General features: G+C 40.7%; 4 protein-coding genes across 4 annotated transcripts; 1 reads left to right on the top strand and 3 right to left on the bottom strand.

Moving 5' to 3' along the window:
* Positions 1-2,743: 2,743 nt before the first annotated feature.
* Positions 2,744-4,097, top strand: ATC70_003018 (uncharacterized protein; the record flags this gene model as incomplete). Its single annotated transcript, XM_064822386.1, has 2 exons — positions 2,744-2,843; positions 2,908-4,097. The coding sequence occupies 2 exons, from the start codon at positions 2,744-2,746 to the stop codon at positions 4,095-4,097; spliced, it is 1,290 nt and encodes a 429-aa protein (XP_064678986.1).
* Positions 4,098-5,293: 1,196 nt separating this feature from the next.
* ATC70_003017 (uncharacterized protein) lies at positions 5,294-6,397 on the bottom strand (the record flags this gene model as incomplete). The annotated part of the gene is made up of 2 exons (XM_064822385.1): positions 5,294-6,257; positions 6,321-6,397. 2 exons carry the CDS (start codon positions 6,395-6,397, stop codon positions 5,294-5,296), a joined length of 1,041 nt encoding a protein of 346 aa, XP_064678985.1.
* A 706-nt stretch (positions 6,398-7,103) lies between these two features.
* ATC70_003016 (uncharacterized protein) lies at positions 7,104-8,614 on the bottom strand (the record flags this gene model as incomplete). The annotated part of the gene is made up of 3 exons (XM_064822384.1): positions 7,104-7,937; positions 8,006-8,227; positions 8,290-8,614. Coding segments are annotated over 3 exons (1,381 nt in total), but the record flags the coding sequence as incomplete, so codon positions are not given.
* Positions 8,615-12,064: 3,450 nt separating this feature from the next.
* On the bottom strand, positions 12,065-13,039 carry ATC70_003015 (uncharacterized protein; the record flags this gene model as incomplete). Its single annotated transcript, XM_064822383.1, has 1 exon — positions 12,065-13,039. One exon carries the CDS (start codon positions 13,037-13,039, stop codon positions 12,065-12,067), a length of 975 nt encoding a protein of 324 aa, XP_064678983.1.
* Positions 13,040-15,197: the final 2,158 nt, after the last annotated feature.

Raw genomic sequence — 15,197 nt, 5'->3', positions numbered from 1 at the left:
TGCTGCACTATGGTTAAATGGCTTGTTATATCTAATGTCCTAGCAAGGTCTCACAGTAATGGTTTTGAGCTCTTCTTAGGTCCTTTGGGTAAATCATACTAATCATGGTTTACAAATCATTTGCTGGGTATGTAGTAAACCTATTTGTATCGTATTTTATTATCATACTATAAATTCTAGCATAATGAAGAGTTTACCGTATAAATGCATCCTCTGGATGCATTCTCAATAAGGGGAGTGTAATAAATTCTTTGGCAGATTCAATTTTACATTGTATTTTAACGACATAACAGTTGATTCACAACGGAATTAATGGTTCAAAGCCGACAGCCTTCAACAGAAGCAGTGTGGACCCGATTCTGTAAGAGTATTTCTATTAGAGTAAAGTAAATTAGGCATGTGCTGCTATTCCTTGGTCTATTTCTTTTGAAGAGATGTTGACTTTGCTAAAGTATGCGTAGCAATTCCTGTATTCAACCTGAAATTGTTTATACACTATCTATAGCTGTGGATTAGAAGGATACTCTATAATGTTCCAGATCTGAATCAATGGAAACAGCTCATAAATTTAAGGACACCATACTAACATTACATTTTACTATTTAAAATATGCAGAAAATATCGAAATTTGAGTGCATTTGGCCGTGTTTTTTGATGATTGAAGCCGTTTTGGACCGCCAGAGTAGCACTCAACAAGCGCTCTCATCTGGCAGTTACTTTCTGACATCTTCGCTCAACTATTTGGGGATCAAAAAAATATGGATGAAATTCGACCAAAAAGCATGAGGTACCCCTCATGGTTTTCGTCGAAAATCGTTTTTGACTTTGATAATGAAGACTTTTACTATGGTACATAATGAATCAATTTTTTTTTTGTATTTAAAGTTTTCTTTTATTGAACTGATAAATCGAAACTCTAAGAATTTTATATAAGAACTGTGGCCCGAAGCCAGGAAACAAAGAAGGATTTACTGCCACCCGCGGCGCACGCAGACTTGACACACTAGTAGGTCAGCTCGACCAAGATGCTCCTTACATGCAAATTGTCATGAGATATAGATGAACGAAATTAGGAACTTGATCCACTACATATGAATAACCGAGGCACTGCGAGATTTGAATCTGTGCCGTAGTAAACGGACTAATCAAAAGAGACATGCTTTATCCAACTTGGGATGGAGTGCCGCTCCATATAGTGAATCAGAATAACCATTACACTATGAAACCTTTTGATTATAGTGGATCAGAATGTTTCTATCGATCCAACGTAGCCCCTGAAATCATCTTTGTGGGACCTTGATATGTAAAATTTCGACATTTTGGCCACCAACTTCTTTTCATATTTTCGTAAATTATTCATTAAGTTTATTCAAAACATCTATCTTACTTGGTACCATTGGATGCGCCTTGGAAAGTGCTCCATGAAAGCTTAAAGGACTTTGGGGAGATCGTTACGTTTACTATAGTCGAATCTTGCAGAATAGACGAATCAAGTCAATTTTAGATTAGATCTGGCCAATCTGGAGAACAAATACATCGGGTCATAAATTGGTTTGGCAGCTACGACCACAAATGATGCCTTTTCTAGGGAGGGAATCTATGCTTTTGAAGCTAATAGGAAGGGAAGGCGGATTAAAAAAAAAAAAGTACAACAGTTTAGTCTTGCCACGCTTTGTTGCTTTTGCAGTGCATCTCATTATTTGATTGATTTAATCCTACAAATTGCTTACTCAAATGTGGATCCGAATGCGAGATGAGCAATTTATGCTTGTCTGGTAGACTTTTACAGCAAAGAGCCAATCATGTATAGACAAGTTGATCACATTAAAAACGTATAAAAAAGATATTTCTACACTTTCTTCATTTGCTTTATTACACAAAAGAAAACAATGGCTCGGTTTCTTCAGCAGCTTCCCGCTTTGACAGCTTTATTATCCTCATCTTGCTGTGTAATTCAACTAGTCCTCAATTTCTTTTCTGTGTCTTGTGCTGGTTTTGCGGTGTTCACACCTTACAGGTCTGTTCTCTCCACTGTTACTATCTTGCTATTAAGCTACAATCTGATTACCACAACAACTGCCTCGCAAACTAGACAAAAACTGATTGTTCTGATCGTATCAATCCTGTTAATGGCAAGCCCTGAAATAGTGCAATGGGTAAATCAATCGTCTGCAACAACAGCATCCATAGCAAAGAGTCATTATTATAGAATTCATTTAGACGGTTTAGGATGTGAAGCATGTGCTAATCGTATCAAAAACACATTGCTATCAACAGAATGGATATCAGATGCTACAGTGTATTTTAATAACAAGACAGCTATTATTCAGATCAAAGACAACACTACAAGAACGGAAAACAGCGAGCTCGTTGATTTGATAAAGTCAATTGACAATAAATATGATGCCCAGGTACTTGATTCCTGGGTAATATAAGAAGGGATACACGAGTTTAATGTATAGTGTAACATGAGCAGAAAATGAAAATAGCACAAAATTGATCATTTGCTAGTGAGTTACATTTAATTTATTTTAGGCGTCTAGTATCATATTATAAAGAAAAAGAGAATCTTGCACATCTATCTTGCCCTCTTCTTTCCCTAATCTACTACTTTTCCGCCTTTCTCCTAAGTGAGAGCATCCCACTCCTTTTCCTTCATTATAATATATATCAATTTCCCCTTCATTTTGTCTTTTAACACACTTCTTCCTCTCTCGCACACACACACACACACAAAACAAGAATGAGCTGGCCATTGCTGATCTCTACCACGATTGCGCTCATTGCAGTTGATTCAACAGGAGCGACTCCATTCATTTGGGATGTAGATAAAAGAGCTGAATGTAAAGTGTGTTGCAATAAAGTAGATCCAAAATAGATTTTCATTGTTTATATTGTTATTATTAGCCCAGAAATTCGAAAATGCGGATACAACCACCACCAAGAAGTCAGAATCTACCACCAAAAAGCCAACATCCACCACCGCCAAGGATGCTGCTTCCACCTCGGCATCAAAGAAACCCGCATCAGCATCTAGCAGTGCTCAGCCTAGTTCATCTGCTGCAGTTGCCTCATCCACCGCCATCACATCATCCACAAGCACGCAACCTCCTCTCATGGTGGTCAATCCCACTCCCAATGCATCCTCCTCCAGTGCTATTCCTTCATCTACATCTACTACACAGAAAGACGCCTCTTCAGCAAGCGTTCAGAATGGCGGTGGCATATCAGGCGGTGCTATTGGCGGTATTGTCGCTGCCATCATCATTATCATCGCAGGTGTCATTGCCTATCTCATCCTTCGCAGAAAGAGAAACAGAAAGAACGCACAACGCAACATGAATTCTCGCATGTCTAAACCTGATCCATTTACGATGGGTTTCGGCAGTGACCAAGCATTCCATAATACTCAATCATCTTACCAACAACCTCAAATGCAACAGAATAACCTTCAAGTAAACACTTCACCATATCAGCACCAGTATGGTACAGTCCAACCTGCTATTGCTGTTACATCGCCCACATCGCCTTCTTCTCCTTATTACAATAACAATGGTACGCAATTCCATGATGCTAATAATCATATCATAACTGCTTCTATGATGCCTGCTATTGTGCCTCAACAACAACAACCATCACAGTATCAACCCAATACAATCTATCAGCAAGAGCAATCCGAGACTCACGCCACCATCAATGATACGGGTAACGCTGTGCCTGCAAATGCTTCTGCTGCTGCTGCTGTTACTGCTGCTGCTGCTGCTGCAACCACTGCTGCTGTCGGTGCAAGTGCTGGCAGTGTTCCACATCAACAACAGGCTCTGCTTCCACCAACTCAAGCTGGCTCGGTTGGTGTATTCTACGTAGCAGCCACATACACACCCACATTGAGTGATGAAATTGATATTCAAACTGGTGATCAAGTCGAGATCTTGGTAGAGTATGACGATGGATGGTGTCAAGGCATCAACTTGAGCAGAGGAAATACCAAGGGTGTCTTCCCCAAGCATTGTGTCGAGTATCCCACCTCAGAGAGCACAGCTAGCAGCGACATAGATAGAGTTAAAAGAGTCAGCTCCATGTATATTGCTCAATAATAAAATAATGTTTAGTCCATGATACACAAGCAATACATACATTACACACATGCAAATCGGGATGAGTGAGAAGACTGGCAACAATAAGAAAACAGGGATTTACAGTGTGAAACGCACATTATATTTTAGTAGATTTCCTCTCTTTTAATGATGCTATATGCTATCCATGAGGGTGACACATGAAGAGAGACATAAAGGCAAAGGCAGAAATTTCCAGGAAGCAACAAACAAACAGACAGCATTCTACTTTTGGTCCCAGAAGGTGAATGTAGCCATATATATATAACAACAAATGCTGCATTCGCAAATGATGCAGCATACTACTATAGAGCCATGTTGCGTATGCATGTTGCAGTATGTATGTCTTGTTTGTATACATCTCATGTACATTGTGTACTTTCTTGTGTGCCTATTCCGGGTTGAGTGTACCCTTTGATTGTGTAACGCATCTGTGGTATATATCGCATTTTGTACATAAAGTACTTGATAAAGACACCGTTTCAGGCTACTGATAAATAAGCTACTGCAAGTGCATCAAATCTGTGCATCTTTTGGTTTGTTTAGTTTGTTTATAACCAAGTACTCGTATGTGCCTGTCTAAATAAAGTAGGGACGCCGATTCAAACAATCCTAATGAGAAGGAGGAGAGGGGGGGGGGGGGTGCGGTACCACTATGGATGAATCTAGCAGAACCGTTGTTTCTCTAGTTCATACTGAATATTTTAATATAAAACAAGAAAACAAGGGGTAGCCAGCAGTTTGAAATGCATGGTCATTCGCATTGAATTTGCATGGCAAGGGGAATATGAATCATGGAAACATTCCTCTTTGTTTTCTTAAATGGTTACACTTCTCTTACGACCATTTGAATCCATCATCTACGATTCAAACCCAAGACAGCACCTCCCCACACTATGTTGAAATGGATAATAATAGTAGATAATTTTATTGAGAATAAGAATTAATAGGAATGAACTTTTGGAATAGGAACCACCACCTTACAGAGAAACTGAATATATACAGGGAGTAGACTCATCGAGTCGTAATTTTCGGTTTCGTTAGTGAAAAGTGTAGAAGGGGAGGGGGGGGGGGGATCCTGGAAATAATAAACTTTTTGGATTTTGAAATGGGGAACAGAAAGGCTTTTTGACTTTTTGCAAAAGATGGAAGGGGATATGTATACAGTATGAAGGAGATTAGAAGGTGGATGATTGCGATGGTTCTTGGTTGGAAAAAGCATTTGAAAATAAAGTAGAGCCAAATGCAGCCAATGTATGGTTCAAGGCAGCCATGTGAGAATGCTCAATATGATATTTCAACCCATTCAGATTCTTGTATCGCTTGCCGCAGTCGCCAATTGTGCATTGATAGGGTTTAGCCATATTATCGCTATCATCAGCTGTCATGTTGCAATGTCCATGTTGATTGTGGTATTTCAATCCATTGGGGTTTTTGTATGCTTTGTCACACCCACCTACAGGGCATTTGTATGGCTTATCAGCATTGGCGTTCGAATTGGCAGAAGCTAACAAGGCACCAGCTTGAGCAAGGAAATCTTCATCCGTCAAGAGAGGTGTAGGCAAATCACCGTTACCAGATGCAAGGGCAATCTTTTTGGCGGCAGATTGAGTCAATAAATCAAATGCATTGGGTGTGTTCATTTGGCCAAATGTTCTCTTTTTGCCGTTGGATTTCTTTGTGGCAGATGTTGCTGCTGCTGTGGTGGTTGTGGCGGCTGTAGGTGTCGATGGCTCTTCAATGTCCTCTTCCACAATAGTTGAGATAGAGGGTGAGATAGGCGGTGTGATCATGGACGAAGATGCAGAGGAGGTGGAGTTGTATAAATCAGACAGATACGCAGCCGCTCTTTTCTTGAGTGTCACCATTTGATCACTGTCAACCTCTTGCTGCTCCATGGTGGGGGATGAGATAGCAGACCAGCTACCTGAACATGATGCCTCTGTCTCATCATAGAAGCTGCTTTCTTCATCTTCTTCCAGTCTGACATGGCACTCTTCATAGTGCTGCAACAAATCATGAAGATCGTCAAGAATCAACCCACAGCAAGCAAAATCACGGCAGAATGTTGCCTCCAATTCGCGCGACTCAAATGCTCCTTTGATGTCATTTTGAGGCTGACACAACTGAAAATCATAAGCGCTACATTAAATAGAAAGGTTAAAACAAACTGCTCATGGCGGGAGAGGGTGAAATCAAACTCACTCAAAGTTTATATCTTGTTTGGGCACAGTAATTGTACTCATGCGACGGATGGAACTATATTCAATTGGGATTGGCATTTCTTGTTCTTTTGATTTCTTTTTCTGTATTTATTAAATGTAAGGGGGGGGCCTTTGTGTTGTAATAAAAGATGAGGGGTGTGTGTGTGGGTATTGAGAAATACAGATAATGAAAAAGAGAGAAGAGAATAAGAGTGAGAGAGATGGAAAAAAAGGGTTGCTCTGATTCGTATTTTATACCTTTTTCCATATCCAAGCCCTGGTTGGTCGCACAGGTCCTGATCTGGGCTCCAACGCACTAACTCCGCCAGTACATCCAAGATATGCTCTCTTTTATCATACAAAATTCATACGCCTGTTTCAAACAAAGATTACACAAGGAGACCTGAATAATACAAACAATTACTTGAAAATGCTGTAATCAATGAACTAGTACAACGTTCCACACTTTTATGCTTATTTGATTCAAGAAATAATGGACAAAAAAAAGCAAAAGTGGATTTTAAAAAAGGTAACTCGGGTCTCTCATCTGCAACCATAATGGCAACAAAATTGACATCGGCATACCAAAATGTTACAAAAAGAAAGGGCTCGTCAGTTTAGAGACATCTGCGTACCACGTTGCTTCCGTTTCATAAAAAACCATTTGTATTACTGGCTCATTGGTCGAGTTTAAGTGTGATATTGACATGGCATCTCCGTCTATAATGTGGGTTGTGTTGGATCCCTATTATATTGTTTATTGAAAATATATATATACATTTATTTAATCGCTCAAATCCTGTTCGATCAGCTTGGCATAATCCTCATAAGATGCAAATGTAGGAAGAACATCCTTCTTTTGCTTCTTCTTCTTGGATCCACTTGGCTCGTCAAATGCTGATCGCTTATTGGTCTGCATTGGCTGCTCATCTTGGTCATCGTCGGCTTCTGCTTCATCCATACTAGACGCATTCATCAATTCAAGTTCAATATCCTCTTCATCTTCGTTGTCCATAGGCTCGCCTTGATCTGATTCAAATTCAGCCATATCTCCATCTTGCTCAATGTCTTGTGCTTCATCATCGTCAGACATCAAGAGAGCTCTCATTTCCTCGTCATCGTCTGAATCGTCCAAACCGTTGTCATCGTCGTCCTCGTTGTCTAATCCACCGGGTATAGATGACATCATGGCACGCCATACTTCATCCTCGTCTCCATCCTCATCATCAGCATTTGCCTTGTCCTTCTTTGTCTTTTTACTGGTGGTGGTGTTTACTGCTTTTTGGTTGAAATACTTGTGGAAAAAGACTTCGTCTGCCTCGACATCGTCTTCTTTCTTTTGCAAAAACTGCTCAGAATTGAGAGGAATAGCATCGCTCTTGATGCCAGAGCCCTTGGTGAACATGATGCCGCCATCGCGCCTGCTGCCTGACAAGGGCTGCATGATAGATTGGCCCTTGGTGGTGGTGGTCTTCTTGGCATTGCGATAGACGAATCTGTCTAAAAAGTGCATCAATGTAAATTGGTGTAAATCGGGCTGATTTGTAATGAGCTCGCCAGCGAACAATTGCTCTGTGTATTTGGCGACGGAGGGATGATAGTGATTTCTGAATGGAATCTGTAGAGTACACGGAAAAATCAAATTAGTATTAATTAAGTAATGTTGGCTGCTTGGTCTCTTATTACCAGTTCCCACAAACAACTCTTCTCGGCGTTACTAAATCTAGGATCACGCTTTCTGCCATCATATTCTGATTTTGCATGGCTGCGCTTGGCTTTTTCTTGGGCAATCTTTTTCTTCTTTTCGTCATCGTCGTCTTCCTCGGGTGCATCAACAAAATACTCTTCATCGTCGTCCTCTTCAGGCGTCGTCAGCATGGCTCTCAAACCGGGTTGAGCATCCATCAGCTAAAAGAGAAGGGAAACAATCAATATTTGTTGATATGTATATACACGATTAGGCTACATACCTGACTCAAAAGGAAAAAGATACCCGAGACAAATGCTGGCTGGTTACGAGCAGCGATTTGCACCATACGCTTAACATAGGCTTTCACGCGACGGGTGTCTGTATCAGCACGGATAGCCTTGAACAGCAGATTCAGATACATGGATTGTTTGGATGAATGGCTGATTCGAGGATCCAACAATGATTCATATAATGTACGGTAGAATCTGTCAGACACGGCTTGCTTGGAGAGCGAGATGGTGAAGATAAGGGAGAGTGCTTGGATAGCAGCATTGAACGTACTGGCATGCGTCATTCTAAACAAGACCTCCAAATGTTTTTCGACCCTATTTCATACACACAAATAAATATCCAGCTTATTTCAGTTTCATCGCCTTGCAAGCTGTAACTTACATATCGTCAGAGATGTTGGCAAAGTGGAAGGCACGATTCACACCTGTCAAAATAGCAGCAATCATTTTGGTCTGGTGGTCTTCGAGTTCCATCTCCTTCTTCTCCTTGGCCTTTTCCTTGTTCTTTCTCTTTTCGCTCTTCTTCTCGGGCTCGGGCTCTTCTTCCGTCTTTTTCTTGTTCTTCAGCTCTTCCTTTTCGTCATCTTCAACAATCTTCAAGAGCTTTCTAAAAAAGATAAAGTACAGTTCAACTAGCTTGTTGGCAACAGCTGTGTCTTTGGATGTCAAGATGGTTTGATTCATGGTGATGATGGAGTAGTACTGAGCTTTTTCGCTGGTGTTGGGGCGAAGCAGCAGTTGTTCCAATTCGCGAATAACAAACATCTTCATGCCGGGATGCTTTACCAGCAATTCAATCAACAATTGCGAGGTCTTTGCAGCCACCTTGTTGTCGGAATCACCTAATTTGTTGACGAGCAGTTTCAGCAAATTCTGTTCTTGTTCGGGCTTGTTGGCCAAAAGATCATGCAAACAAGTAACCATATTGTTACGGACGTGCATCAATGTGTCGCGAGAGAGCTCTTCGATCAGTTGAAGGAATTCGAGGTAGGTCTTTTTGAGGTGATCTTCAAAAATCCACAATAGCAGATGAAGTTGAGTAACATCTTTGGAGGCGAGAGGTCTGTCAGCAAAGTAGATCAGTTTGCGATCAGGCAAAACGGAGCCAATAAACAAATCCTTCAAACTGGTGATTGCCATGACAGATTCATTTCTACCCTTCTTTCTACCCATTGCCATCAAGGTATCCAGAGTCTTGATGCCGTGAAGTGGAGATTCACGGAACATCAAAGTCAGGGCAGAAACCTTATCGTTCAAGGTACCGGATGTGATAATGTTGGACATGAAGCTACGGTTGGAGGATGTGAGGAGTGGGTGCTTTTCAGAGTTGGTGTTTTCTTGGGCCAAGAGTTCTTTGGCAAAGGCGTATTTCTCTGATGTTTCGACAGGCGAGAGACGTTTGACATTTTCGACAGATACTACAGGGAGTGCAACCTTGTACCAGAAAGGCGTAGGTTCAACAAGCTGTCAAAGAGTTGCATTAGTTGGATCATCCATAATGAATCTCATCACACACGACTTACCAAAGTCTTGCTAGGAATCAACTTGGGTTGATGGATCTTCATGTCAGAGGCCTCTTCTTCTTCATATTGCTCTTCTTCATTGTCCTCTTCCTCTTCTTCCTCTTCCTCTTCTTCGTCTTCCTCTTCTTCTTCCTCCTCCTCTTCTTCCTCGTCATCGTCTTCAGGGGCTTCTTCATCTTCAGTATCAATGTCTTGCTCATATTTATCAGCAGACAAACCAATGTTAGTCATAAAGCTCATCAATTCTTTTTGAAGTGATTCCTAAGATGAATCGGCGTTAACTTCACTGTGTACTCTTCACTGTGTACTCTTCACTATAACTATGCCTACCTCTGTCTTGACATCATCCCCTGTAATCATGTTTTCATTATCCTCAACATCGACATTCTCCAAGTATTTGACGTCGCCTTTGGTTCCGCCTAATGCCATGATAGCTTCCCGGAGCTTATCGTTTTGAGCTTCATAAGGGCTTTTGCTGTCGCTGCTTTTGTCAGGTTGACCGCCCGAAAATTTCTTGTCCTTGCTGAACTTTTTTTGAGCTTGCTGCCCGTTCTTATTCTTCTTATCAATGGCAACCATACTGTAAATTGAAAGAGCAGAAAAGAGATGTGCACTTTACTTTAGCAATGGTGGTTCTGAAAGAGATCAAAAAGCAAGAAAAAAAAATGGTAAAAAGAGTCCTTGATGTGACCGCCTGAAGTGGCATAAGCCTCTCCAGTTTCGCATTGATCTCATGCATGCTGCCCCTTTGCTAGCATGATGGAGCAGTAGGATTGATGTTGTTCATCAATCGTCTTCAGATTCGCAATTTCTAGCACTGCTGCAATATATAAGGATAAAATTTCTGTACATTAACGCTCCCATCATTGTATCATCGTCTGATGAATGTAAATCTTTACAGTATATAATTTGACATTTGATTGATTTGATTACGACCAAAGTACTAAGGAGGCTGGTTTATGGCAAGCAGATAGCAATTAAGTGGCTCTTAGTACTGATGTATCTGTTGTAGATGTTGAGTACAGAGGTTAATTACAAAGCATTGACATACCATCGATAGCAGCACAGGATCAACAATGAAGCAGAGATCTCCAGTGATGAAACGGATATGGTACAGACCTCCTAGTAATTCGATTTACCGAGTTATGGACAATCTATATTTGCAGACTATCTATTGCGTCTAAAATGTCTAGCGTGTCTTACAGCCGTTTTGGCTTCACTAGTAAGCTGTATTATTGTGCTATAGTGCTACAATACAACAGTGCCTCCCAGCCTAATATTTCCAGCTGAATATTTAGATGTAACAGTATGCTCAAATTCTAGATTCATGCATACAATGTCGTTACGCCTTTGTCTCGTAACAAACACGCGTCTATTGAGAAGCTAATATACAAAACAAAGCCAAATTTGACAGCTTTCAAGCCGTCCTATCTTGACATGTAGATCTTTCCGAGCCACCGGAATGACGCCAAACAATTGCACTTGAGTAGTAGTACATTTCTGACACTTTTGCTCAACTTTTTGAGCCAAAAAAAAATCATGACCAAAAATCGACCAAAGAGCATGAGGTACCCCTCATGGTTTTCATCGAAAATCAAACGATCGCGTTTTTCGCCTTGAAAATGAAGACTTTTACTATGGCATATATTAAATCAAAGTATTTCTCTCAATCCAAAGCAACTTATAAAACCACTTTTCAGAGGCCTTCATATGCAAAATTGCAACATTTTGGCCAAAAACCTCATTTCGTATTTTATCAAATTGCTTAATAATTTCAGTCAAAACATCTATTTTACTTGGCACCATTGGAAGCGCCTTGAAAATCACTTTAAGAATGTATTAGGAAGCTTATTTTTTTTGTAGTTAATATTATATTTTATTCAAATATTATTTTATGAGGGACACATCGCGGAGTGGTGGACCTCGAGCAACGGAATAAGCACCTAATCTAAATTATGTTGTAGTAGGTAACAGTCTATCAATTAGACAGACTGTCCTGGAGGAAAAGTGTTCTATGGAGGCGGTGGAGAGTGGTACAGGGTTATGTGAACCGTGAAGCCAATACAGATTCCACATTTGCCATAAGGTAATAGATATGATGGCGATATACTTGGATCGATCTCTTATAAAGCGAGGAAGATGTAGATACCGCATTGTGCCATATATGATCTCGGAAGTCAAAGGATATTTGGCGTAGTATTGTGAGATCACAGATTGCCATAGGTGCCACTTGACGGGACAGTCAACGAGGAAAATGTCGCAATGTATCGATGCCTAGGGCACAAAAAGGACAGATAGAGTTTTCCACAGTGCCAGTTGTGTACAAGTATGATTTATGAGGGATGCATTTCGACAGTGCCCGATAGAGGACCGTTCTTGCCGCTGGATGAGCAGGTGCTGACCATAATGTCTTGACCATTGAATTGTTGAAACGATGATCCGACGGAACCAACTGTTGTTGCTGCTGACGAAAGGTTACGGGATGGTACTGAGTCCATAGGTCTTTAGTGCCCAATTTGCTGAAGAAATCAAAGCTCGTCCAATCTAAGGTGGAGGTGGAAGGAGGCTGCAGAATGTGAGGCCACACACCAGGAACCAGTTTGACGGTTTTGAGCATGAGAATATCTTGATAGAGCGAGGCACAAAGAAGCGAGCAGCTCGAATATTCAGAAGCAACACGAAGACACAGCCGTTGTTGTTGGCTATCAAAGATTAGGAACTTGTTTGCTGGAAATTTGGGATGACGCCGGAGCCAGTGATCATCGCTGAGGCCTATGAGAAGCTTGTGCAAAGGCAATTGCAGAATGGTCTGGACCGGAAGGAAATTCACTTGTTGAAGTCCACTGAAATCAAAATAGTCATACATGGCGAAGATAGAATGCCAAATAGGAAGATCCTTGTGTATCAGGGAGGACTTGCGGTATTCAGCATCGACGAAGGCCAAGTAAGGAAACTCTGATGACGCCGGTAGCAGTGATACGTGATAGAGCATGAAGGGACGCAGGAAGGACGGATATTTCTGCGGTTCAACAAGATAATTGAGCCAGCGTTTTTGGAGGATCAATTGTTGGAGAGAAGGGTTGAGAACAGCAAGACCACCTCTGGACTTGGGTAGGAATATGAGTTCTTTGCGTAGTAATGGCCGCTTCTTCTTCCAGACAAATTGATAAACACAGGACTTTACGTTCTCTACAAACCGTTTGGTAGGCTTCAGCATGCGCAGACTGTATCACACCTTGGACAAAATGAGGCTGTTGACGATGGTGACTCTACCTAGGAGAGACGGTTGTCGTTGTCCGTAGATCTGACATTGAGTTCTGACTGAGTTGAGTAACATCTCTTCTGTTTTGTATTAGGAAGCGTAGGGTGATCATTACAGTTTATATAATCGAATATCACAAAATAGATTAAAGAAGTCGAGAAAAGACGAAATCTGGCCAATCTTGAACAAAAAAAAAGGCTGAGTTTGAATCAATTTTGGCGGCGGCACTGTTGCTGGCTGACCAAAATGCCTTTCTGTCGATGACAATGATGATTGCGATGCTGACTAAATGGGAACAATGGATTTGAAAGGACAATTGATTAGCCTGAGTACTTTTTTTGGGGAGTTTGCCTCATGAACTTGCCTTTTGCAATGACAATATCACAAACAAGTCGCTGTTGATCTTACACAAGTCCTGTATTTACCAATGACCTGTCCCTAGACACTTTTACAACCCTAATATGGAAATTGAGATCTGAGGCATCTGTCAGGCCTGCCTCATATATGATTAATGATTTTACAATCAATCAACAAAAGCCACTGTTATATCTACCCTCTCTCCTCTGCTCAATGCTGCAAAAGTTTTCTTTGAACGACGACCTAAAGCCTCAGAGATTTCCCTATTTACTGCAAAGATGTTATGCAACCCATGAATCGCCAATGTCCAAACTAACGTTATTAGATATAGAATGCAAGAAGATAGCATAATTAACTATAGCGCTGTGATTTGCCACCTACTTTTTATACGCTTTGAAAGCATCTATTACTGTATTGCCTTCATGGTGAAAAGGGCATTGAGTTTGCTAGCTGGCCCCCCCACAAGCCAAAATTAATTCAAGCCCAGAATCATAGTCTGTTTCAGATTGGACAAATTTTGATGATTCTGGACTCGATCGAGCTATTTTTGCAGATTCGACTAAGTGAAGTATGATAATCACCCCATGCTTCCTTAAGCTTTCCTGGAGTACTTTTCAAGGCGCTTCCTATGGTACCAAGTTATATAGATGTTTTGAATACACTTATTGAATGATTTGTAGAAATATGAAAAGAGGTTTATGGCCAAAATGTCGAAATTTTACATATCAAAGCCCCACAAAGATAATTTCAGAGGTTGCTTTGGATTGATAGAAACATTTTGATTCAAGATATACCATAGTAAAAGTCTCCATTTTCAAGGTGAAAAACGCGGTCGTTTGATTTTCGATGAAAACTATGAGGGGTACCTCATGCTCTTTGGTCAAATTTCATCCATGTTTTTTTGATCTCCAAAAAGTTGAGCAAGGGTGTCAGAAAGTAACTGCCAGATGAAAGCAACCATTTGGGGCTATTCTGACGATCTAAAACGGCCTTGAACGCGAGAAAACGCAGCTCAGATGCACTCAAATTTTGCTGTATTAGGCACACTCTTGACTAAAAAGGGATCATATTTGTATGCTACTTGCCCGTATATGAAGTAGCTACGTGTATATGGATGTAGAGCATCACATAAGAATCAGATCTACAGATAATACGAAGGGTTTTTATGTGTAAGTGAAGGGTCAACATAAAAGTAGCAGTATTTTGATAAGATACGCAGGAGCAATCAGTAGCACAAGCTGCCGCTGCGCAAGTTGGTTCTCACCGAAGCGAAGCGAAGGTGGAGAGCCATCCGAAGCGTAAACTCTCATATGATTAGTAATTCTATATCAATCAACAATCAGGATTCTCTCAATGTTTTAGCTATATTAATTTTGCGATATTGGTCAAAGGCTCGTAACTAATAATATTACACTCAAGTGCCATAGGTATGGAGCCAGCAGATGGTTCGTATCTGGCCTGATATGAATCAACAAAGCAGCTGCGGCAAGTAGTGCGAATTCAGTTTCAATGACTATATACTACCAGTTTATTACTTGATAGAAGCACCTCTATCAACATAAATGCATTCTCAGACATTGCTTGAAATCAGATTTTGAAGACTTCATTCGTTTAGATGTCTTCCAGAAAAGGAAGGTCTTAAGTCAGTAGAGCAGAAGACATCTTGCAAACATAGTCAAGTTGTCTATAAGTAACACAAAAAGTTAGTTGTCGTGTTGCTTGTATTTACATATCACTGTTTAACACATTTGTAGCT

This window comes from Mucor velutinosus (genome assembly GCF_035048745.1).
Source record: "Mucor velutinosus strain NIH1002 chromosome Unknown tig00000165, whole genome shotgun sequence".
NCBI classification, from domain to species: domain Eukaryota; kingdom Fungi; phylum Mucoromycota; class Mucoromycetes; order Mucorales; family Mucoraceae; genus Mucor; species Mucor velutinosus.
The sequence above is the reverse complement of the archived record's forward strand: the minus strand, read 5'-3'. Positions and strand labels throughout refer to the sequence as shown.